This window comes from Curcuma longa, chromosome 4 (genome assembly GCF_044706935.1).
Source record: "Curcuma longa cultivar G26 ecotype Majalengka, Jawa Barat chromosome 4, ITB_CL_G26_1.1, whole genome shotgun sequence".
NCBI lineage: Eukaryota > Viridiplantae > Streptophyta > Magnoliopsida > Zingiberales > Zingiberaceae > Curcuma > Curcuma longa.
Window position 1 is genome coordinate 5,602,810 of NC_133864.1, and position 27,122 is coordinate 5,629,931.

General features: G+C 35.6%; 2 protein-coding genes across 2 annotated transcripts; both read right to left on the reverse strand.

Annotated features, from left to right (window-relative positions):
• Positions 1-226: 226 nt before the first annotated feature.
• On the reverse strand, positions 227-20,334 carry LOC141827869 (uncharacterized). Its single transcript, XM_074715204.1, is given in 34 exon segments — positions 227-602; positions 605-733; positions 819-1,094; positions 1,097-2,648; positions 2,772-5,312; positions 5,401-5,613; positions 5,711-5,768; positions 5,905-6,012; positions 6,100-6,197; positions 6,421-6,495; positions 6,578-6,656; positions 6,747-6,916; positions 7,356-7,463; positions 7,536-7,616; positions 7,701-7,817; positions 8,913-9,002; positions 9,092-9,217; positions 9,445-9,658; positions 9,733-9,905; positions 10,018-10,114; positions 10,248-10,304; positions 10,480-10,523; positions 10,594-10,782; positions 10,868-11,048; positions 11,292-11,477; positions 11,636-11,733; positions 13,147-13,865; positions 14,034-14,213; positions 14,319-14,383; positions 14,497-14,714; positions 16,507-17,947; positions 19,388-19,449; positions 19,534-19,640; positions 20,210-20,334. Coding segments are annotated over 33 exon segments (9,942 nt in total). The 5' UTR covers positions 19,639-19,640; positions 20,210-20,334; the 3' UTR covers positions 227-510.
• Positions 20,335-22,571: 2,237 nt separating this feature from the next.
• Positions 22,572-26,824, reverse strand: LOC141826244 (glutamine synthetase nodule isozyme-like). The gene is made up of 13 exons (XM_074713487.1): positions 26,708-26,824; positions 25,808-25,847; positions 25,575-25,678; positions 25,416-25,464; positions 24,750-24,856; positions 24,575-24,662; positions 24,015-24,143; positions 23,837-23,911; positions 23,657-23,710; positions 23,515-23,552; positions 23,255-23,414; positions 23,038-23,098; positions 22,572-22,930 (listed from the first exon to the last, which is right to left on the reverse strand). Exons 1-13 carry the CDS (start codon positions 26,779-26,781, stop codon positions 22,839-22,841), a joined length of 1,071 nt encoding a protein of 356 aa, XP_074569588.1. The 5' UTR covers positions 26,782-26,824; the 3' UTR covers positions 22,572-22,838.
• Positions 26,825-27,122: the final 298 nt, after the last annotated feature.

The window sequence follows — 27,122 nt, forward strand, 5'->3', positions numbered from 1 at the left end:
ATGCATCCACCGTTTATTTTTCTCAATTTTTAAAAGGAGAGAAAGTTAATCCATCTGTTGATGGATTTTCTTCAAAATCGCTCCCCTCCAAATCGGGTGGAACGCAAGGATGGAATCCCTAAAAGACGTATACACCTCGTCCTGCTCCTCTCCTGCGCCCCCGATGCCCCCATCACTATAGGTTGGGACCAATCAACACTCGGTCCGACATGCTCGCGTCGCTCGGCAGTATAGTCAACATTGTCACTTAATCATCACATGTAAACACATGCTTCGAACCATTAAGTGACAGACACTATCCATATTAATACATTTACACACAGGAATACATGTATAAAATATGATCGTGGCGAAATGGCTCCTGAGCAAAATCGAGGGTGGGGACGAAATATAAGGCCTTGCCAAACAACATAATCATAAAGCATGATATTTGCTATGACTACAACATGTGCCAAAAATAGGTTACATCGATGAATGGGTTCACATACCTTTTATGAGGACTGTTTAATCCTATTCTTTGCTCGGGGATGATGATGTTGGTTGATCTACCTTGTCGGTAAGCTCTCCAGTAATCTCACTGGGCGGAGTAGAATCCACACTGACTCTTCCGTTTCTTTGGCACTTTCATTTTCAATTTCCACCAAGGAATCTGGGACCCCGAGATCCACAGTGGTACTTTCAACCATAACTTTGCTAGGTTCAGTTGCTTCGTGTTCAACATTGGTTGCTCCATCTGTTTGAACAGGATAAAAGTTTATAAGTTAGTCCCACAATACAGGTTTGTCAATTTATGGTAGACATTTGGAGGCCAATCTCACCGACACAGGTTTCAGTTGAAGCTGTTTTTGTTTCGGTTAATTCATTAGTGCAAAGTGAATCCAAGTTGTGAGCACTGTCAGATGAAAGTTGAACATTTTCTATGCAACTGGCATCACCTTGTACTTTGACAGCTGGTGTATCTGTAGCTTTGGCAATTTGCTTTCCATCTTTGCCCACTAGATTACCAGTGAAAATCTCTGATGCAACCACCGTACAACCAGGATGAGCATCGCCTGCTTCATTACATTCGCTATAACAGGTTACAGAGAGTTGTTTGGGATATCACCTGCAGGATGAACATCTTCACCAACTATTGCTGGTTGATGAACATCTTCAGCAACGATCACTGGTTCTCCTTGTTCAGTATCCTCAGAAAGTTTGGGGACAGGCATGGACTGAACCAAGTCAGGGATTAGTTTGTTGCACATGCTGACATCAAACTCCACGCTACCACACAAGTCTGTTTTCGTTTCAGCACGAACATGCTCATCAGTGCTAGACTCATTGTGGCACATACCAGTATTATCATGAAAGAAATCAGGATCTTTCATGTTGCCATTTATCACTTTAGAATCAGTTTCAGTTTCTTCAGTATTACCATATGGTTCAATCACTTTAGGATCAGTTTCTGTTTCTTCAGTGCTACCATATGGTTCAGGAGCTTGTATATTACCCATCCAAAGTTTTTTTTGATCCATACCAATAGAAGAGTCGGCAACAAACTCATCATTGCCCTTGTCAGTAGCATTTGTATTAGAATCAAGTGTTCCTGTAACATCATCCATCATTTTAGAATCTGTTTCTGTATTTTCAATATCATGTAGTCCAGATTGCATAATAACAGGTAAGTCTGCTTTTTGTTCAGCGCCAGCACAAGCATCATTCATATTAAGGTTTGGGTTTGTCGCTTCAGAGTTGCTATATGATTTGGAAGTTTGCATATTATCAAGTGAATCTGCATTTAGTTCACCATCATATGTCTGAAGAAGAGGCTCATCATTCCTTGTGCTGGTAACATTTTCAATGGATTCATGAAATTTTGCTTCATTATCCATCTTATCTGATTGGGTTTCTGACTCGATAGTAGTATCCTTATCTTGCTGAACAACATATTCGGATTGTGAAGGACTAGTTGAAGTAACTAATTGTGTTTGCTGCTCATCATACTTAATATCCAAGTCAGAAGCTAAAGAATTTTCAATGGTGCCATGAGGTTTCCAATCACCATTCTTTTGATTAGAAATACCATCCAATTCGATGCTGTCACCCATTGTACCATCAGGATTTTCATTCACTTGGCTATAAGTGTGTCTGCTGCTACTGTCAACACCAGAAATTTGATCCTCTTGGCATATTGTTTCAGTAAGATCTTCACCGCCAGGATTGGCAAATGGCACATCAGGAATAGTTTTCTTCAAAGTATAATTGTGACGCACCATATCCATGCTACAATAGCCAACATCATTTTTTTCTAGCAAAGCAACAGATGAATTTTGAGGAGCTTCAAAAGTTACTAATTTATCACTGACATCAGCTGAACATGAAGGCATTTCATCTATGACCATGGCAGCAGTCTCTAAGCAGGATGGACCTTCTGCTGCTTTTCCAGTTATGTTACAAAGCAATTTCTGAGGGAGAACAATTTTAGAACCAATGTTTGTCTCCATACAGCAACCAGAATAGTTTTCTTCGTGGTTCTTTAGACTAGGTTGTGTGGAGACATCCCCAACTTGAGAAGATATGAATGATGTACCTTCACAGATCTTCATGGCTTCTTTCTCTTTGATTTTGCCTTCAGCACCATCTTGGTGCTCATGGAGGTCCATAGCCTGCTCCATAAGTTCAACATTAGAAGAAAGAAGACCAATATTTGCACCAACTTCAATGACCGTCTTTTTCTCTTTTAACAGAGCGTTGCAATTATCATGAGACAAAGCATCCAGACTACTTACTTCTTTCTCCTTGGTTTTGCCTTCAGCACAATCGTGGTGCTCATGATGGTCCATAGCCTGCTCAAAAAGTTCAACATTAGAGGATAGGTGATCAACATTTGCACCAACTTCAATGCCCATTCCTTTCTCTTTTAACTGAACATTGCAATTGTCAATGGATGAAGCACCCAAAAAATTTACTTCGCCCTCTCTAGCATCAACACTGGAGGTGACACTAGACTGACCTTCGGCCTCTCTAGCCTCAACAGTGGACATTTCTATACCACCAACCTGTTGATCAAGTTCAACCAAGGTAGCTCCCCTAGTTATTGACTCAGGTAGCTCCAATCTAACTTCTTTGCATGGTTCAGAGATATTCTCCTCCAGTTCTTTCTTCAACAGAGACTCTTCTGGTACAGCATCAAGCTTTTCATAATGACAGCTAATCACAGAAGCATCTATTTCTGAAACCAAGGTAGTGGAGCCCTGATGTCCTAGTGACTCTGGTAAACTAGTCTCTGCAGACCTTTCACTGTTGCAATGTTCAGTATGTATAGTCGTCTCCACAATTTCTGGAATTTGCATCACACTCATAGCTTCACTAGAGGGCCCCACAATAGGAGTCAAAGAAGCATCATTCAAAACAAGCATTGGATCCTTGTTGCTTGATGAAGAAACAGCAACATCTGATAAGTTCGATCTTGAAGATGAGCCTTTCATTGGACAGATAACAGCTTGAGTGTCACCAATGGATTTATCTGATTGTACAACAAGTGAATTCTTGGAACCGTGATCAGAAGAACTTACATTTGTGGCAGAAGGAATAAATTCCATGTTACATTTGCCAAAATCTGACATTTCACAACCTATCCCCAACCCTGAAGATTGTGCTGAAGCAGACTGAGTCTCATGTTCTTTCTCTGCCTTTTCAGAACACACCCGTATTTCTGAAGATTGTGGCAATGCAGTCTGATTCTCATTCACTTTCTCATCTGATGCAGAAATTGCCCCAAGTGTTACAGGACCTTCAGCACTTTCACTATCCTGTTTCTCTTTATTAATAACTGCATGTGGAGCTTTTCCTTTGTTATCTGCTCGTTTAGCTCCTTCTGCCTGCTTTAATCCGGCAAGACGAGCACGTCGCTCACAAGCTGCTGTTGCAGAACCACTTCGAGCAGCTGCTTTTTTCCTAGTCACTGAAGATTTATCCAGCCCTTTTTGAACTGCAGGAGCCACAACACCATAATCTTTTGTTGGAAGATATTGCACTTGAACCAAGGGAACTGCAACTACAGAGGGTGAAACTTTTGAATTATCCATTACTGCTTCTGTTGCTTTAGATGGACTAATCATTTCCTGATATTTGATGGCTTCAACAGACCCAGAAGGGCCATCCACTTGGGCAACTGCTTCACCACTTTTCTGAATCATAGATCTAGTATTTTGGGAACCATGAATAGATACAGCAACTTTAGAGCTCATTAATGAATCACCTTTTTGTTCTGGCGTTACCTGCCCACTGCTTAAAGTGGAAATATTGCTATCTGTAAAGTTCTGCTGCTCTGCTAATCCAACACCGCCAGATACTGTTTTCTGAGTGCCAACATTAGATAAGTCACCTAGATTCTCATGTACTTTCTGTTTTGCACTTGATTTAGCCCTTGTAGAGCTCATGTTATCAATAGTGGCAGGTAATTTTGCCTTGAGAGGCACTGCTTTAATCATTGCTGCATCAGGAACCACCCCAGCTTCACTCATTTCAGCAGATGAATTTTCCTTATCAGATTCTTGAGACAAATTTGAAGTCTTAACTGATTCTAGGTCAACCCTACATAATTGTGTAGAAGGACTAGCCAGATAATCAACAGCAGGAATATTTGGAATTACTGTACACTTGTCAACACTTCTCTTCTCTTGCGGTATTGCGGAAACCTTAGGTGCATATGATACTTCAGTCTGAGTTGGAAGGTCAGCAACTATATTTACTTCACCAGAAGCTGATGAACATTTAGGTTTTCTGCCCCGTCCACGAGGTGCTCCAGTTTGACTTTTGTGAGCCTTGGTTTGAGCCAATGTGACCGGATTGGATGAAGGTAGTAACGCAGGAGTTCCCACATCCACACTATCAGTAGTAGGAACCAGTCCAGAAACTGCAGGGGTTGCAGAAACCATTTCACTTTCAGACTTCACATCCTGCACCAGTAATATATTTGGTTGAGCTGAAGCGGCAGAGGATGAGTCCGCTGCTGTTCTCTTTGGCCTACCCCTACCCCGCTTAACTGGAGTATGCTCTTTGACTAGCTGAGTAGGCTCTTTGACTGGCTGAGTACGTTCTTTGACTGGCTGAGTAGGCTCTTTGACTGGCTGAATCAGCTCTTTAGATATCGTTGGCAATTCAGTTTGTAATGGTAATGGTAGATGTGTCTCCTTGTTTAGAAGTTCATCTGAATCCTTGGAGGGACATGGTTCTCTCAGTACCTTGATTGGTAATGTTTCGGGAGAATCAGCTTGACAAAGTTTCTCAAATTCTTCTTCAGTCCACTGATCTCCATATGATCGTACCTGCAAAGAAAATTTAAAGTGATGTATTAATATGTACATACACTACAGACATGATGTTCACTGTTTAGAGTTAGGTAGACGAATCAACCTCGCGAGCTCGTTTGCCCCTTCCATAGTGCTGTGTATCAAGGCCACCAACGGATTCACCTTTTCTTTTAATGCCAGCAGTTGAAGGTTGTGATTCATATATCGACATTGCTTTATAGAAGGGTTTCAAATCTTCATCTGTCACAAGACGAGAAGGCATGACAACAGAATCCGACCCATCTGGATAACCTTGAGCCAATCTTTGCCATGCTGCCTGAAGATACTCAAGTAAAATTAATAGTGTTATAATGTTATGAACATCATGAATCAATCATTAACAAAATAGCTGCAATAAATGCAAGGAGAAACACCATTTCTTCATCACGCCTTTGCTTGTCAATAGATTCAAATATATCAATCTCAGCTTCACTGCAAAGAGTAAGAGCACTATTTTTAGCATAAAAAAGGAAGAGTGCATTATTCACCATAAGATGCACTGTGATAACACAGATAATAGTTATCCACCATAATAACAAAAATAATATATAAAAAAAACAGAAAGTACCTTCGGGCAAGGATATCATTGAGAGAATCATCGTCCAAAACAGGCGCAGCTGCTTCCTTCTTAGACTCCCGAAGAAGATTTTCCAAGTATTCCCTTCTGTCCTCAGCACTGTATGAAGTAGAACAAAAACAAATTCATCAAAGATCACAGTTGGCTGGAGTTTACAATTTGGTGCATAGGAGAAGACCAAAATACCTAGTGTTATTGTCAAAGAATCCTGCAGTGATGCTCTGATTAGCAACACAGAGTTTGTGTTCTGCTGCAGCCCTTACTTGTTCTTCAACAGTATGTACCTGCACACATCGAACCAAGAACAAGAACAAGAACAAAAATCATACATAAACTGGAAAAGACAATTGCTACAAAAATAAGATCAAAGAAAACATTCTTTGGATATCCCCATCAACAGAAAAAATCAAGGGAAAAAAAGACAATTGCTAAAAAAATTGTTTATAAAGTGGCAAGTATGATATCAACATCCTTTATGTAAGCTTTACTAATGAATATACAACATACTGTCTCCAACCGTAAAACAAGTACATCCCTCTTTTGTCCAATCCGATGGGCCCTTGCTTGAGCTTGCAAATCAACCTATATCCTCGGGGAAAATGTTAGATGACAATATTAAACTAACAATAGTTATAAATATAGGATCACAAGAAGTGAATATTGCCTGTGGATTCCAGTCAGTGTCAAATATGATGACAGTATCTGCAGCTTGAAGATTTACACCAACCCCTCCAGCTCGAATGCTAATAAAAGCATCAGTGACACAGCAATATCAGAATATACTGAAGATGGGAAATACTTAGTTTTCCTTTTGATGTGAAAAAATAGAAAACCTTAGGAGAAATATGAATGCTTGTGAATCAGAACGGTTGAATTCATCAACTAAAGCTCCACGGTCAAGCCCAGACGTGTGTCCATCCAAACGAAGGTAACTATATCGTTTCCAATAGAGATAATCCTCCATGACATCAAGCAGCCTCGTCATTGTTGAGAAAAAAAGAACCTGACATCATGCAGTGAGGCAATGTCTAATATAATGGCATTGATTATTGGATGAAACCAAAAAAAAAAAATTCCAACTGAAAATGAAGTGTAGCAAAATTAGGCCAAACATCACAAAATTTTCTTCCCATGCAAGTATAGTCTAAGATCATGAGTTACACGTAGAAAAAAAGTTGTAACAGTTATTGCTCATGATATATATATGCATACACACACACACACACCCACAAAAATACATACAACCCATAGAAGATGACGAAAGGGATTGAACATAAGAGAAGCCAGGCTGTGCCAATGCAATATTTACAAACATCAACATTGAAATATGGATCTCTAGGATTATAAATATAAGTTTTGAACAATAAAATGACCATAAAGATATAGCTAAATACACTGGCCAGGAAATAGATGTTGATAAAAGAACTTTAAAGTTGACGTACTCGATGACCAGTTGCTTTGAGCTTGGGAAGCAATCTGTCCAACATCTCAAGCTTTCCACAAAGTCTAATAATAGATGGCAGAAAATGTTTAGGCAGAAATCTGTCAACCTGCATCAGCAATTCAATCATGAAATAGGGGGAAAGTTTTCAAGTGAAATGTCATGTATAACTTAAACATGCCTCTTCAACATGAAGTTGACTAAGATATGGGTGATTGCATATATTACGCATTTCCATCACAGTATTGTGGATTGAGCGTGCCTGATCAAAAAAGGAAATGTAACTCAAGAGCTATTCAAAGAGCAATATTGTTAAATGAAAGAGGTGAAATGATAAAGTTGACACCTTAACACTTCCTAATGAACCAAGATTCTCCTCCACTCTTTTCATTAAGAGTTTCTGATAAGCAGAAGCCTCACATCTTACAAGTCTTTCAATTTTCTCAGGCAATTGATTCTCAACCTACCAATCAGAAATCCAAAGACATTATTTGGAATTTGAAAATAAAAGATACATCAGCTTACAAGTAAAGATTGCATGCAACAAGTCCAAAACTCCAATTTCAACATACATTTGAATAAACATTATACAGGCAAACACATACATGATTTTCAGATCCAAGTATAAAATTATAGACGAAGTAAAAAAAGAGATAACACAAGAATGCCTACCATACTCTTTTTGTTACATAAAAGAAAACTAACCAAAAAGAATTTCCAACCTGACTTAAGCAGCACAAAAACAAAAATATAAACATGTTTGAACTATAAGCATAACAAACTTTTAGTCCTGACAGACTGCATTTTGACAATGAAAAGCAAAAAACTGTAAACAAACAACAATATAATTCAAAGAAATTTGCAAGAAACTTAACTTCCAGTTTTTTCACATATTTTTCGATAATAGACTATTTCAAGTTCATTTTTTGTTCCACAAAACTGATGCATCTCAAGTTCTTTTGCATGGATAGGCCTAAAAAATAAAGGAAGGAAATAACAAATAGGGAAATAAATCAAGTAGCATGAGAAAATGAGAGGGAAAATTTTAACAGCCTTCCATCCATAACTTACCACCATCAAGAAAATCTTATCTAATAACCATACATCAAAGTCAGCAATTTTGACCACTGAAATTTCAGTTCATGCTCTGATGCCTATATCTTTAGGAACCTAGGTCTAAGTTGCCCACTAGTTAATAGCTCAATTCCAAGGTTTCTTGCAGTCAGGAGCCTCAGATGTCTTGCCTAAATATCAGTAGAGCATAGAAACAGAGGTGAACAACACTACCACTCAAGTTTAATTATCATCGATAGAAGTTTTTCTTTAAAAAATCACTCATCATAGCATGTTTTATCATTTGTCAAGTCATAGTGAGGCATATTGCAAAATAATCCATCTAAACTGTAACCAGTTCACCTTCATACAAGCACTTCAAATAAGTAATCATTGAATTACACCAGAATAGAAACACAGGACAGAACAAGGAGAATTTAACAATTTCAGAGTTTCAGTAAGATTGAGAAGCTATATAACCAAACCTGACAAATTAATCACCAACCTTATGTTTAAGTCTTCGAAGAACAAAAGGTCGAAGAACTTGGTGAAGACGGTTTATAATTAAAAGATTTTCCTCTTCAGAGAGTAATGCCTAAAAAGATAGTGGAGTCTCAATGTGGCACTGGTGATGGCATTTACATTAATTAAAGAGTCCCAGAACAACAAAAAGAAAATACTTACTTCATCAGGATTGCTATCTCCATTGGTTTCAAATGGTTTGTTGAACCATTGAGAGAAATCCTCTGATGAGTTAAAAATATTAGGCAGCAAGAAATTAAGAAGGGCCCACAGCTCTTCAAGATTGTTCTGTAAAAATGAGAAGTAAAACATCATGTGGCGAATACCACTAGAAACAAATACTACTGCACTACAAGAGAATGAACCAGCTAATCTTATAATTAATAAAACTATTACTCTGAAAGTCACATCCAGAAGATATCCTAAACTTGGTACATGATTCCGAATTTTCATATAGCAAGGTGTAGACAGCCTAAAGGCAAAAAAAAAATCATAATAATGATAGAAAGCGTAACCTGTAGTGGAGTTCCAGTCAATAACAACCGATGAGAACTCTGATAATTCCTCAAGTCTGCATTGAGTTTACAGGAGGCATTCTTTATGCGATGACCTTCATCAATAATTATGTAGTGCCAATGAATTTTACATAACTTTGGTCTATCATGTTTGTTCATTAAGTACTCATACGTTGTCAGTAAAACGTTAAACTTCTGATGAATAATCAATTCCCTGCAAAATGGAACATATTGTCACTGGTTGAAAAATAATGGAAAAGAAGATTTTTTGGAATTATGTTCTATTACTTAAATAGTCTACGCCTTTCTTCAGGAGGACCACAATATGATATTTTGTTTATGCCAGGTGCCCAGAAACTCATTTCAGACACCCAACCTGGTAGAACAGATGATGGCACAACCACAAGAAAAGGACCTTTGTCGTTCTTTGTTTCCATCAAGTAACAAATTAGAGAAATTACCTGGAAAGTAAAAGATCATCAACACAATGACGAGACATTAATTTACATCAGTAAAAATTGAAGTTCATAAAAAATCAGCAAAAAGCATAAGCGAAAAAAAAAGTAGACCTACTTGAACAGTTTTACCAAGACCCATTTCATCTGCAAGAATCCCGTTTAAGTGATTGTTATACAAAGAAACCAACCAACGTAAACCATTCATCTGATACCTGAAATATTTACCAGTACAAATTTGCAAGTATGGTAGAAAGTCAAAAACATAGGTAAGTTTACCTGAAGGACACGAGAATAAAGGGCAATGACTTGTGATTGAAAGGAAGATAAAACATTGAGCATACTTACTCCCGCAATTTTCCTCCACGAAGAGATATTGGTTGCTCACTTATACTCTCTTTTACACTGAATCAAATAAAATTTCAAAGCAAAAGATCAGTATAATTTAACAACTCTATTTTGGCACAGTTTACAAAAAAAAAAAAAAATCACAAAGCATCTTTCATCAAAAGACATACTGCCTGAATTTTTAAGCATCAGAAAACAAAAATAGAGAGTTTGAATTAAATAGCATTCACACCTATGAGCCAATTTGTAGTATTTTTCATTGCTCTCCAAATAATGCTGCACCACAGAAAGAGTAAGCCGGAGAGGATAAGTAAAGAATGCTTTAAAAAAACACATTCTAGCATACTTGAGCCTGATCGCTTTCATCATCGTTCTCATTAGCAGTCTCATTGTTTTCAACCATAGTTTGGTCTCGGCTTTCATCCATTTCAAATTGCTTTGCCATGGACTTGGCATCATTTATCTTTGAACCCAGCTTCTGAAGATACTTTTCAGTCTCCTTAAGAAGCTGCTTAACACGATCTGATTTTGTATCCTAGATTGAAAACATAGTTCATCAATAAAAGAAAAGAAGCTAGCAAATAAAATAAAATAGATGAATACAGAATATTGATGAACACCTGAACCATTCTCAGATATCCCTCTACATCATTATTCTTCAATAGATTAATCTTCTCACGTTGGATCCTGTCAATCTTCTCCCGGTATGCCCTCTCTTTTCTTTTATGAAATTCCTTCACGTATTTATTAAAACCCTTCCAACGCTCTCTCTTAATCTTGAAGGACTCCTCAAGTTTCTCTCTGAAAATTTCGGATTTAGATAAACAAAGTAATTCAACATCCTGCCACTACATAAATGTTATACATTCCACATGACAACAACAACAACAACAAACAGTGCATCCCAATTGCTTGAGTCAAAACAATAACAGCATGAAACATCTATTAAAATAAAATGAACGATGCCACTGTAACAAAAAAGATGAACCCAAACACACAAATTTCAGAAAGATATATAAAATGGGATCGATAAATGAGACATACTTGTGATTTTCTATTTCACCAAAGAATTCTTTTTGTCTTTCACGAATTCGCTTTTGCCTTTCTTCCTTCATTTTCTGTTCAAACTTTTCAAGCTGCTTAATTCGTCGTCCATGTCTGTGTTTCTTGAATGACTTTAGTCGATCCATCGCAGGTGTTACAGGCTTGAAAAAATCATTAAGAAAGTCACTGAGACCCAGTGAAAAAAAAGTGCCACCAATTAGAACAAATGATGAAAAGAAATGTGTTCACGAATAATAATTAAACAAGGAATTCAATGCTGGTAAGACTAGCCTATGCTGGCAACAGTATCCCAAAAGGAAGAGGAAAATGAAAAGTCATCAAACCTTCTTAACCGGCGCTGTAGCGGAAGAAGTTGGAGTTTTTTCAGTTCTATAACACTCTTTGTCTTAGAAGAAATATCTTCAGATGAGCTCACCTTTTCCTGAGTCAACAAAGAAAATAAAAATAGATACCTTGTTGAAAATTAACACCCCATACTGTAACTCAGCATGTACTAGTTAATATCAATCCTAGTGGAAAGGTCACTCAGTTTTTTTTTTAGTTTTTTTTAAAAAAAGAAATGTCATTCAGTTTTGCTAGTATTGACAATTAGAATAGAATTCTCCTCCCAAACACCTTAGGTTGAGTGAAGGATTAGAAACTAAAAAAAACAGTGGAGAATCATATCTGAAAGCATACGGAAGCAAATGACACTAGAAGTTTAAAACGATGCCACGAATCATCATTATTTTAGTTATTTAAAGCATTCCATAGTTGCAGTTAGAGGAATGAGATAATGGAAGAGTTCAAAAGTCTCTTTTGGTGGAAAGTTTAAAGTGGATGCAAATTACTCAATAGGAGAGTTTACACCGCACTTGACTAAGCTATATAGGAGTGGCTTTATTTCTTGAAAGATTGTTGAATTAATGATTCCTCTTGATAAAGTAAATAGTGAATCAAGTTCATCTTTTTTCTCTCTCTCTCTGCTATTCCTTTGAGGTTCTGTCTTCTATCAACTCAAGACACACCAATGCACATATCCTATCGACAGTAAACAGGAAACTGGGCATTCATATACATCACTCTAAATAATGTAATAGTCATATATATCAATTTTCATCATCCATCAACAGACTCAACTTAATTATTCATACTTGAGCATGCTACTTTTCTTTAAAAATATCATAAATGATAATCTATATTTTAGCAAAGGCATTACTTTTTAAGTTTAACAACTAAAATGAACAAGGGTAAATATTAACAATAATTAATGGATAGTGAGATTAGTATAGGGTTCAAACACGAGAGTATAGCAATGAATTAAGCAAAATGGAGGATCACCTGTTTAACAATAGAATAAACAGTGTTGGCCCTTTCAGATGTAGCTGCGAGCTATGGAAACTCTATATGATTCTACTAGGCATTGAATAATTACCACAATAAATGCTGTATCCTTTCTTTAGAGAGAGAGAGAGAGAGAGAGACGGGGGGAACAAAGTTAGCCCAAGAGGTAATTTTTCCAGTTGATAAACATTTTCTCTTAATTAACAAGGAGTTTCCATGTCAAATACTAAAAACCCATATATCAGAATGAAAATTGTAAAGGATGACAAAGCATTTAGTAATTATTTTTTTATGAGAAAAACAAAAGAAAACATAAAGCACCAAATCATGAATATCCCACATGATGTAAAGCCTACTTAGACACATAGTTCTCTCACATAAACCAGAAGAGAGGAGATCTGAAATACTCAAGTGTACTTTCTTTTCTTGCCAACATAGTATATGACCATTCAGACAGGTCATAAGTCTGACAAAAGGAAAAAAAAAAAATCAAGGGACAGATATCTGGTACCTTCAACTTCTCATAGCATGCAGCTATTTTTTCCTCAGACTTTTTAAGCTTTGAAGCCCATTTTTGTTCTTCAACTAGTTTCCTCTTTTGATAATCCATAATACACTTCTCAGAAGTTGTGTACTTCGGATTAGATGCAAGCATCTCATTCAAATTTGTTTGATTTCCAATGCCTTGATCAAAAGATTTCTCCAAGACCACCTCATTCATGATCCCTGTCATGTATGCATCAGGATGTTGTTTGTGAATGGCAGGCATAGCTACGCCATTTGAAGTCAAGGCATCTGGATAGGAGGATATTTTCTCAGAAATGATTCGATTTAAGGAGTTCGCATCCTTTGATGGATGAAACACATTTTCTACACTTTCACATCTGTTTCCTGCAGCAAGTGGATTCTGCTCTTTTACAGGTAAAAGGGACTGATGCTTATCAGGATGGACATTGACTCCAGACAAGTTAGGATCTGGCAAATGTAAAGAGCCTGCATTGTTATTCTGACTAAAGTTATGAGACTGATTCAGATAAGATTCCCGATGCAGCATAGCAGCAGCTGGAGATTCGTTATAAGCAGTCTCCTTAAGTTTGGCTCTTGGAGCAAATGGCATATCAAAACTCTTAGATTTACCAAATCCTACAGAAGGTGAGACTTGATTTGCCCAAACAGATTGGTGGTTAGAATTAGATGGAACCTCACTCTCAAACTGACTGCTAAAAATACCTGCAAAAGGATTGGAAAAATCAGACTGCTGCACCTAGATGAGAAAGAAATGATTCTGCAGTCATGGATAGCAGTATATAAATCACTATTTGTCTGGAGGAAGAAAGCATATAGTTTCTTCTGCTTAGTGCTAACAACTATTTTTTAAAAAAACGTGGCATTTCCTACCTTTTTTCTTTGCATTAGCTATGTCCTTTGAGGACAATTCTGGCTCAACTATACTGCCACTAGATGAGGAAGCAGGAGGTCCTCTACCCATATTGCTTGGACCAACAAACGAATTCTCCTGACTATTACTTGGTTCCCTTTCAGTTCCTCTGCTATCATTCAAGCGAGGGTGTGTTTCATCTGTGTTAACCAACAATGGTACAGCATTCTCAGATAATAAGAAGCAACACAAGTAGAAACTATTTCTGAATAAAATTGCAAAAAATGCACAAAAAATGAGGCTACCTTCTTTTGCCAAACTAGCTCCAAGTGCTATTTCAAGGTGCAATTTCCTAGGCACTAGATTATTTCTGGATTCAATAGACAGGAAAAGTCAACATAAATAATTATCTAGGTTCTGCTATCATTACAGCATTTACTTGGAAGCATAAAAATAAAATAAAGAATTGTTTGTTATTCATACCTAAAAGCAAGAAATACAAGGCATTGAGCCCTAAGTTGTTTCAGCTGCTGTTCCCTAAAAGGCTGAGAAGGACCTGTGCCAAGTTTTATAACTGAGGAACTTGTTGGAGCACCTGTTTCCATATTATTTGGTATACCACCTGATCTGCTGTCTGATTTTGATCTAGAAAAGAGATCTTGGCTCACTTGACGCAGCATGTCCATTTTTGCACCACCTCCCTGCAGTTATTCTCTCAGTATTGGGACACAGAATAAAAAGGCACATTTTAGCATAAAAAACAAGCTCATTCTAGGTATTGCTTGACTGCCAGTGGAATCATTTGTAATTTTGTGATATGAACTTACTTTATGATATTAGCAAATTATATGCCAATGTCGCAAATCTGAAGTTAGTATCCTTGCTCCTAGCAAATCACTTTATCCAAGAAAAAACATATTGCTGAGCATACAGGATAACCAATAATTTATATAATATGTTGAAGAAGTTGAGACTTCAAATTGAAATTCAAGTAATGATTGAAGAATTCAGCCTATCCTGATAAGCCAAGTTGTATTGGGATTGGATGCCGATTTTTCAGCTATGTCTTGAAGGGTCATCCAGATTGGGGCGAAAATAACAGAGATAGTTAAGGTCTGGCGAAAGATTGATAGCATCATATTGAAGTAGGAAGGGATCAGCAATTTTGTTCAAAATCAGTTGATTTCATGCAGACCCTAAGGATTCAACTCAGGAATACTGCCAGAAGAAGAGGAAAATCTGATTTAAGGAGAACCAAGACTCTGCTTCTATCGCTGGCGAGATCAATTACATGAGCAGATCATTGCGATCCTACAACCTGCAGAGTAGGGAAGAAATCAGAGAAGCCAGACTGCTGGAGCCTTCAAGGACATCAAAGGTTGATTTGGGAGGAGGAAGAGGTCAGACACATGATTGGATGAGGATCATCCATCCTCTAGCCAATATTCTTAGTTATCAAGGAGAAGGGAGTCTCAGGATGGAGCAGCGTGAGTGACAAGGAGAGTCTAGGGATGGAGGAGCGAGAGTAAAAGGAAGGTAATAAATATGGAATATTTTATTAATTTTATTATATCAATGGTCAATACATTTAACTAATTTAACTATGTTAACTAGGTATGGTTGTGTGGTAGCAATTTAATTAAGGATATGCTAGTTTAAATTAATATATTTTGATTCATAATGTTAATTAAGTCAATGTTTAATGAAGTCATTTAATCAATAATATGATACCCTTACAGGTTAAAGGGATGATTGATTTTTTTTTTTTTTTTTTTTTTTTGATAATCTAGGTGTCTGAGCTTCACCTAACTAATCCTCGAGGTAAATGGTCTTCTCCCCTGATTTGCTTACCAAGTAAATCCATAGCACAACTTCTGCATACTCAGAATTTGACCTCCAAGGTATTCGCCCCATTTGGGATTCAAACTCTGATCCTCTGATTGTTCCTCTAAATGTTTTACCACTACACCACACCCATGAAGGCAGGATGATTGATAATTAATTTATTATAATGTAGACTATAAAATGATATGGTAAAGATTAAAAATGTTATACATTAGGTGATCAATTTAGCTATACAGATATTAATAATATTGAACCATTAGAAACCATAATAAATTAAATCAATTTTTTCTTGATTGATATCCCAAACTCCAATTTAATCAGTTGCCAACATGTTTTAACAACAGGTTACTCTTCTTAATATTACATGCTTACTCTATACTATTTATTTGTTACATAACTATTATTATTAATACTAGGAATGCTAATAAAATTAAACAACTATAAATAACAATAACAAAAACTAAATTGTTTGCAAAATTAATATTAAAAATTAGAAAATGTTGGAAGATAGAAAAAAATTAACTATAATTAGGGAACACTTGTTTAATAATTAATGCCAAACTGATAGAGAAAAGCAATACTTAAACTAAATATTTGCTGATGAATCTCTACAACAGTCCATACTTAAAAATAGATTGATTCGCATACCTGACTTGATTCTACATGTAACGAATCTCCTTCTGTTACTTTTGTCCCATGTGAAGATAGACCAACCTGCCCTTCAAAAGCTTTTACAGAAAATCTTGATGTGTCCTCTCTCATAGCAGAGGAATTCCAGGTATGTGAGTCTAAAACAGGTTTACTGGAGGGAGGAATTTCTTTGGTAGTGCTGACAGTAAGCAACTCTTTGCCCCTGTTCAACAGATGAGAACTAGAGGAAGCTTCAAAGCTTCTTTGAAAATGTAACTTGGAAGCTGAATCATGGCTCTCCAATTGAGAGTTATTATATTGTGCAGGAGCTGAAAGGGCAACATTTGCCACTGTAAAGGAGTTAAAACCACCAGAAGAACCTGTAGGAATACCATGCAAACGACTGGTGGGCACATCAGCACTTGTTTCAGTATTTGTGTTAGCATTTGTTTGATTATTAGCATACAAAGATTCACCATGAATTCCAGGAGAAGGTTCTTTAAGAGAAGAAGTAGAACCCTGAGAATTATCTGATGGCATGGCAAATTTGTTCTGGTTCCAGAGATAATTTGAGCTAAAAGCGTTCATTCTTGATGCCATCAACCCTCCCTTTTGCAGAGCAAAAAATCGCTCCGCAGACAATACCTCCCGTTCTTCAGGAAGCTTAGAAATTGAATTTAGAGAAAATGGATTTGGTATTTTTGTGTTATCCATTGTCCTCTCAGTCATAGCCTCACAACCTTCTTGTTTGCTTTGAAATGGAGATCCAGAAACATTAAATAAGTGGGTGTTTTGATGAAGAGTATTTGATTGTTCGAGAGCACCTGATTTTGATTCATCTTGCCTTCCACCTTTGTCATTCTGTTTGCCTTTCCTAGAACTGTGGCCCATGACAGATGTTTCAGATAGCTGAGGGCTATCAGGCAAAGCATCTTCTGCTGTTTTTGAGTTTCCTCTTTTACGCTTAGGGGCAGTCTTCTTTACTACTTTCTTGTTTGATTGATTCTCAAATCTAGTGCTATCATGCCTTTCCGAAGAGTTTGCTGACCTTGTGTCCTCCGTTGGCATGCTGGCTGGACTTCCTTGCTCAGATGACTTACTAATTTTCTGAGATAAACTTTGCTGAACTTCAAGTCCAACCAAGTCCATCTTACTCATTCCCGATTTATTTGATACGTCTATTGTGCCTGATGTATTTTTCATCATATCATAGCGATTGGAAGGACCAGCAAAGGCTTCATTAGCTAAATTAGTGGATGAAACTTGCCAAGTTGCAGCACACAAACTTTTTTGAGGAACATCACTTCCACCTGCATGCAACAAATTGTTAACTGCTTCCTTCTCCCTTAACTTTGCCTGGCCAGAACTTCCTGTTTGAGGAACAGCAGTAAATGGAAGGCGGGATGATTTCAAGGCCTCAATGTCAAGCCCATGCTGATTTATAACAGTTTCAAGGGCCCTGAAGAAAAAGCATTATACCTTTAAGTGTACTTCCTGGTATGACATGGAAAAGTACTTCCGATATATTAAGTACAATATGAAAACTTTGCATTCCCAAAAAAGGTAGTCCTTTAATGTCAATCAGGCAACCTATTATGTCATCAACAATCATCAACAAAGCTAAATGCCATCAACAATTATCAGCAAAGCTAACTATTTAATTCAGACAAGGTTTTCCCACTATTTAATGGAAATTCATATTGTGCAGAAACAGATATATACACCAATTAAAGCATAGTAAGTTTGCAAATTGCAATGAATTGAAAAGAATTAAGCATGACTAGAGAACCCTAACAAGCAGTTGTGGCCTGTCCATCCTAATTATTTGTCATTGACTACATGGATCCTATCGTGTCATCAAACTCAACATATGGTCATATTGTTGCCAATTGCACAATCATTGTGTTCTAGATAAAATTTTCTTTAGTTTCCCTTGGATGCTACATGTTCAACTATTGTGAAGTCAATTTTTCTACCTATAGATTCCACATGTTATCAACGTACAAGTCCATATCATCTAACTTACTTTCAATCAATTTATCATCTATTGAAGCTACAACTAATAATATTTTTATTCTCTCCTCATCACTAGTGTTCAACCCAACATTCTCAATTTTATTATATTAAATTTTATATGTTTTGTATCTTTGATGCTCTCGTTTGATTGGTCATCACATGGTGTTATAAATTTTTCATTATTACATAACATACGCCCAAGATTCTAGAAGCTCTCGTACATTCTAAACATTCAAATATATCTTATGGATTTAATAATTGATCTGAGATATCTAAATGTTATGGGATTTTTATGTTCATCCCACTGAACTCTCTTTACTTTTTCCCCACTACCCAACAGATTTTACCTCCAACCCACTATCCAACACAAAGTTAATAATTAAATTTGTGATACTTATCATTACGTCTTAATTTTTTGATATTTATATTACAGCACTTGCAAATTTTTCCATTCTTGTACATATGCATTAGACAGCTTAACTAATGGGCTGTCCTTTGGAATCGATCAATGTTCAATCTAGTGTGAGTTGTCAATTACCTTGTCTAGCTTACCCATTGATCAGATTAAAAGGTTGTGTCTATAGTAATATTCTGGTAACACTATAGAATTTAGTGGTCAAAAGATGACAAATGCAAAGTACATTGAGCTTGTTTCTTAAATTTTTGTTAGACATCCTTATTACATTTAATGTTAACCGTCGATTTAGCCCTCAGAGTCTAGGAACATTTTCAATCTACATCTTTGGATGGATAACATTGAAGTTCATGTTTTGTGCAAAAAAAATTAACGACAAATACCAAAACAAGAAAGCTAACTGCTCGTGAAAGAGGAACATTGTTTGCCAAATAATGAATTAACAAAAAGGAAGAAAATTGAACTCACCTGGAAATGACCTGGAATGGCAATGAATGCTCCTTTCCACTTACTTTCATATGTTGACATATCTACCACAATTAAAGAAAACAAAACATGCATTAGGTTTTGAGAAAAGTTTTCTACAAATACACAATAAGAAGATTGATCAATACCACATAAAGCTTCGAAGCTAATTTAGCAGGCTCATCCTTCGATTCTTGGATAAGTTTATGCAAAAGTTTGGCAGCCTCTACTTCAACATGTTGAGAAGCTGCCATATCTGTGTAAAACGGAATTTAAGTCAACCTCTTTTATCATCACCGGAAGTAACAGTAATTTTTTCAGATAAAGTGGTACTGATCCTATATTGATATCAGCAACTTATTCCATCTTAATCGCTTATCCCAAACTTGAATTGTCATACTTGTAGAAGTTTGGAACATTTCTATGAATAACAGAAGAATAACAACTATTAGTGCAATCAACGTGCATCACCAATTTAGACGCAAAGGAGCAAGGTACCAAACCCTAACTTAAATATCCAACCACAATAAAATAGTAGGGTTCAATATATTTGATAAAATCAATATTTACTAACTATCGATATCTAATATGTGCATATTCACTTGACAAGCTTTCGAACTGGTGATCCGCCCATTCTGATCAAAGGAATCATATTTTTTTAACTATAAACAACACCCGAAAACGACCAGATCAGCTTGTTCCTAAGACAAAAAAAACTAAGGCAAATTTAACACAGATGACTACCTCCGGATGGCGTAAATTTTGATCAGGGGCTCAGTAGACGAGAAGGAAGGATGGAGGCAGAACGATAAACGGAAAACTTGCCTTGTGACCGACAGCGAACCAAACCAGCCGGATCGATGCGTAGTATCAGAGATCGGCACCTCGGGGTAGTCGGCGGAGCCTCCCCACCGCGTTCCACCGCCTCACCATGTCCCTTCCGCTAGGTTTTTTGGTCCGAGCAGTATGAAAGAGAAGGGGGAAGTGCTCTTGGAGTTATCGGACGAAATGCGTCCCATAAAAAACTCTATGCGGTCGATGACCTCGGCATAAAATCCCTGCGATCCTTCACGGACGGTCGCAGGCGTTACATATGCACATCAATCGTAAAAGTATTCTTTTTTCTTTATCTAAAAAATAAGTAAAATCTTTATAAAAAAATTAATCAAAGCATAACCATTATAAATATTAAAAAGGTAAACACATTTCTCATAAATAAAAGACATGAATGGGAAAAGTAATTAAAAACGTATGATTTACTTTATCGTTGACCACTTAACTAAGTATGATTTACTTTATAGTTGACCACTTGATTAAGTGTTATAATTTCAAATTTAGCATTTGAAATTTTTTTCTTTATTTGGTAAATTAAAATATATAAATAATCAATATTTTTTTCACTTTAAATAAATTTAAATGTTACATACAATTTTAGATGTATAATAATTCAAACGTGAGAAAAATGTAGGTTGAGAAAGTTGCAAGTTGCAACCCAAAAATTGGACACGACTAAGGGGTAAGTAAAAAATTCGATTAAATCGAATAAATTGATCAAATCGATTAAATTAAAAATTTTAATTTAGTTATTTCAGAATTTTAATTATTTTTTTTAAAAATCGATTAATTCAGTACAGTTTCGATTTTAAAATTTTTTATTCGATTAAACTGAATAAACTAAATTAATCAAACATCAAACTAGAAAAATAATTTATAAATTTTAAGTAAATAAATTTATAAATCCTAATTAATTAGTAAAATTTTTTTAATATTTAAAAAAATTGGTTAAAATTTGAATTAATGATAAAATATCAGTTCGATTTGTTTGATTTTTATTGAAAAAATTGATCGATTCGGTTGGTTAAAAAAAATAATTTATTTAATTTTCAATTAATTCGATTCGATTTGGTTCAATTCAATTTAATTTAAATCAAATACTCAGCCCTACACACACGGCCACCTCATTCCTTGGAATGAATAATAGTGATGCCACTTAAAATTACAGCAAATTACAGCAAATTAAGTTCAGTTTCATAAAATAATTCAAATCAAATTTAAGGATTGTTTTTTATCATTTTGGTTTATTAAATATTAACTTCTTATTCAAACTTATTGATTATTTAAAATTTTTATATTTTTAATTTTTAATTGATTATTAAATTTGATAATATAAATTTATTTATTTTAAATTTTATTTATTTATTTAACACTTTGATTATTATATCACAAATATTAATAATGAATATTCAAATTTATTTATTTAATTTAATAAGTTATTCAATTTTATTAATTTAATTGATATCATATGTATTGATATAAATAAATTTTTATCAAATTGAATACTAAATTTATTCATGAATATTAGATTATTTAAAGATGATAAATATAATGTGCGAAGGGTTAATAAATATAAAAATAAAAGGAACACTTGAATGTCAAAAACAAAATGACTTGTCGTGTTGCTAATTATTTATCACAGGAAGTGTTCCATCGTACGAAAGGTTAAAAGCACAATCAATATTTTAACAGGTGTTATAACACTTCATTGATGTTAAATATCATTATAGAGGTTAAAAGTGAGGTGGATTAGTCAGCAAGTTAATCCACCCCATATGTATTTTTTAATTATAGTTATTAAAACGGTTGATTTTAATGATTATTTTAAAATTAAATAAAATTTTATTAAAGGACGGTTAGTTTTAATTTTTATTAACAAATTATAAATTTTTAAAATTATTATTAAAAATAATAATAATAATTTTAATATTTTAAAATATATTTATTTAATATGTTATAATTTTAAAATGATTGAATAGATAGTAAGACCCATAAATAATGAATTTTAATATTAAAAAAAATATAGATAAAAAAGATATATTATTATAATGAATAGGTAACAATGGATCTCATAATGAAATAAAAGGTGTTATAATAAAAGTGGATTGTAGATACTTTAGAAGCGAGATTATGAATGATTCAGACATGTTAATATGCTCGATGGCTAATTTAAAAGCTTATTTATATTTATTTAATCTATTTTTTTAAAGAATAATAAATTTTATTTGATTCATTAAAAATTCATATCAGACTTGATCATTCTGCAAGAAACCAACTAAAGACAGCATTCAGCAAGAAAGAACACGAACATGTAGACGACATAGATGATAGGACCTAATACCTTTTAGAAACATAGACTAAAACATAGCGTTCTGCTTTATCATAATAAGCCAACTTTGATATAGCAAGACAACCAATCAACATCATCTCAGTCGATGAGCATTGATTCTTCATCAGATCGTACATTAATTCAGGTATATTTCTTCTGAGAATGCAATAAAAATCATAAGCAACAACAGAGCAAATGGCAAATCTAAACTACACCACCACAAGTGAAATTAAGTTCAAGCGTTCAACAATCGATCATGCCACCACCACCACGACAAAGAGAGAACCAGCTCTATGGTTTCCAGAGAATGGTAGTCTCAGCAATCATTGAGGTAACCACATATGGATCCATGTTTGAAGCTGGCCTCCGGTCCTCGAAGTAGCCTGAGGAGATGAAAACAGTATGAATTAATGTGATTTCTTAAACAGTTGGCAACGAATGTGTAACTTCAGAAAGATCACGAGATTTTGCAAGGGAAGGAGAAATCCACCTTTGCCATCCTTCTCCGTCTCGCGACCAACACGGATGGATGCACCACGATTGGCAACGCCCTACGAATCATAATATACAGTTATCAGATGAAGTGCCCACTTTTCAGAGAGTTTTGCTTCTATAAATATTTTGGAGGCTGTTATAATTGTGAATGTATAGCTTTTGTAGCAAGTGTGGTCACTTGTATTGTAGTGGGGAAAATGCAGTTTACATACCCATAGGAAGGTGTTGATATCAGCAGTTTCATGTCGTCCAGTGAGACGACGCTCATTTCCTTCACCATAGGCAGCAATGTGCTCTTTGTGCCTCTTGCCAAGCTTCGCAATAGCACTCTTAATAATATCAAATCCACCATCACTCCTCATGGACTTGGTACTGGAGGGAACATATTCATAAAGAACAATTTAAGGAATGTAGAAACAGAATATATTGAATGAATCACATTTAGATGAGAGCCTTGTTTTTTTTTTATTACCTGTAGTTTGTGTGAGCCCCGGCACCATTCCAATCTCCCTACTCGAAAGAAAACAATTGTTCTTAGATACATAGACAAGAACTCCTTACTAGAATGAGAATTATCTGTTCAGAATAAATAAATAACAAGGCCAAATTTGTACCTGGATTGGCTTTGGATCCAAGGAGAGAACTACTCCTGCAATTTCAGTGATCCTCTGTAAATGATAAAAACACAAATGGATTAGCATGTCAAATTCTGATCTGATAAAAAAACATAGTGCCAGTTGCTACCATGCAAAGTTGTGATTACATGGAAGTTGTAGTGATGAAACTTCAAATACCTCAAGAATGTAACGAGCAGCCCACAGTTGATCACCCGATGAAATGCCAACAACAGGGCCAACTTGGAATTCCCACTGCAAAACAGAAGTTGCAAATTATGCAAATTGTTACAAAAATATGGCAATTAAAAAAAATACAAAAGCTACTGTAACAACAAGAAAAAAAAAACAGATTTACTTGTCCAGGCATGACTTCCCCATTGATACCGCTGATGTTGATGCCAGCATAAAGACAGGCTTTGTAGTGAGCATCAACTATGTCACGGCCAAAAGATTTATCAGCACCGGCAGAACAGTAGTACGGGCCCTGGAATATGAGTTGAGTGATTAGAACTACAACGTATGTAGTTCAGGTGTTTTAATTCATCTCTCAAATTAACAGACGACTCAATATTATCAAACAGATAGAATAGTTGATCTCACTACATTAACTCTCAAGCATTGTCAAAGAAAAGGGAAAAAATATGCGACATTGCACTAGATTTAATGTAAAAGAAGACGACGATGACAACAACCAAGTCTTATCCCACTAGGTGACCTTGGCAGATTTAACGTAAAAGAAAAAGAAAAAAACATAATCCTAGAGTTTTTAAGCTAAAATTTGCTAGTGGAATTACATGAGCAGCTTTACAATGAACACTGTATTATGTATAAGCAAACATATAAGGATCTAAAGAGGAAAAAAGTGAAATCCTTGGAGCCAAATCCTACAGTCTAGTATCTAATTCACTATTTTACCTGGGGACCGGGGAAACCACCAAGAGGCCAGCCAAGAGGCCACTTGACATCCTTTTGCAAAAGGGTGTACTCCTGCTCAATTCCATACCTAAATGAAATGAACGACAATGTTAAACGATAAGAACAACATCTCAGAAGAGCAGGCTAAATCATAGGTAGCATATGTCATGCATACCAAGGCTCTTCGGCAACAACATCAGGATGGCTAAAAATCTTAGCAGCGTGGTATCTCTTGTTAGTAGGGATTGGCTCTCCAGCTGGGGTGTAACAGTCACAAATGACCTACCAATCAACAAAGAGATGTTATATTCGGTCATATCAATATATTCACATATACGAATTGGTAAAGTTTGTCAAAGAAAAAATGAGGAACAAAGAAGAGAAAATCCATGCTATTAGTTGACAGCTAAACGGGATGGTACCACTGTTCTACTCCTTGAACAACTCTTTCAAATAAAATTATGACAATGGAAAATATTCAATGACATCATTTAGACAAATACATGGATCACAACATGACAAAAGAAAAATATTACTACTATTCATTAATTCAATGAGACCTGCAACCTAATCTTCAGGGGCAAACAGTGACAGCTAATCAATAAAATGATATATTATAATATTGGTTTAAATTTTTTTGTACTCCAGCAATGCTTCATGCTCCTATTTAGAAAAAGAAACAACTTCACAACAGTTTCATCAAATTGACCAAAATTTTTGGAAAACAATTTCAAAAGGCATTGCCTTTGAGTGTGTCTGCAAGACAATTGCGTACAGACGATTGGAATAAAAGCTAAGGACCACAATTAGCAAGCTAATCAGAAAAGACCAATACACTTACAAGAATGTTATTTCCCCTCCTGAATGGATCCTTGAAGATAGCTTGAGGACTGCAAGATACATCCAAAAGAAATTGTCAACATGACATAGAAATGAAAGTTATTACCAAAATTAAACACCCAAACCAAAATATAGATGTGTATGAAGGTTATGAACTTACTACAAGATCACTTCACTGTCCTCACCGGGAGCTTGTCCTGTGCTTGAACCATCATAGTTCCATTTTGGAAGCTTGGATGGATCAGTAACGGGACCAGGGAGAGTCTGTAAGAAAGAAAAAGATGGACAGTTATATCATCTGCACTAAACTGAGACATCAAGGCCGAAGGTGTAGATGGAAAATAGAAATTCAACTAGAAAATAAAAAGGAAAAAGGTTGTTCATATAGCTTACTCTGGCCTTGCTTCTTATATCCAAACCAGACCCACCAATCCTGAAATAGATAGAAGCCTTTTTAAGTCTCCAGACGATAAATTAACACAGCGATTTCCTGGAGTAAGCACTGGTCCCTCAAAATACTAGAGGGGTTGAAAAATCAAATTTGACCAAAACTTCAAAATTAAAGGTCTCAAAAGTTAAATAGCCAAGAGGCTCCAAGAAGCATTGATGAATCAATCAGGAAGGTATAATCTAGTCTCCACCGCTTCAGCTAGACAAAAAACAAGAGAAGTAAAGGATGTTCAACCGTTAAATTGAAAAACAACAAAAATAAAGATCCTTGAAACGCAGCAAAGCAGGGAGTCTCTTTGACTGCATACTCCAAATTCCACCGTGAATCGTCGAGTAAAATTTAATACAACTCGCAAAATAACCAAAAATGTTTGCTATAAGGGGAAAATATCTAATAGCATCTACAAGCCAAGAGACAGTTTTTGGTCCATACGCAAAATCAAAACAAAAAGGAAAAAAATGGATTAAACGAGGATGGATATATGTGATGAACAAGGAAATAGCAGAGATCCACAAAAAAAAGGAAAAGGAACCAAAATACATTCATCCGTAGGTTTCTCCGTACGATCGCATAAAAAAATGAAATCCGATCGGTAAACTAAAACCCAAAACAGGAAATCAGAAACCAAAAGATCACACCAAAAAAGAAGCAGAATTAATAAACATTCGATCGAACTGCCACAGAACCCACGATCCCTTTGAGTAGACGCCTAGAACCAAGCGAGAAACCCAGCAAGGAGCAAAAAGATCAAAAGCACGGAAAAGGTCTAACTATCATCCAAAAAGCAACAGATTAAAGAGCAAAACCAAGGGGAAGCTTAGCGATCGAGAAGATGAGCTCACCATATGTACTCGGCGATGATCTTCTCGGTAGTGTCGGAGAGGTTGAGGTTGATGAGATCTGTGAGCGAAGCCATGGCCACCGAATACAAGGGATTGAGCAAGGGAATGCAGACGGCGAAGGGTTTATATAAAAGCTTGCAATCACCTAACACCACAGTGACCACTATTCTACTCAATCAACTTAATTATATTATAAATATAATTAATTAATAATTGTATTATTTATACTTCTAATTTCATTCACATAAAATATTATTAATTTTAATTAAATATATTTATTTACATCGAATGATTTTTAAAATGCTCTAATTAAGTGTCATATTAAGCTTCATTATTCACATGTTTAAGGTTTGTTTAGGCGTGTATAATGAACAAGTACTTTCACTTCAAGTTTATTATGATTGTGTTTAACGTA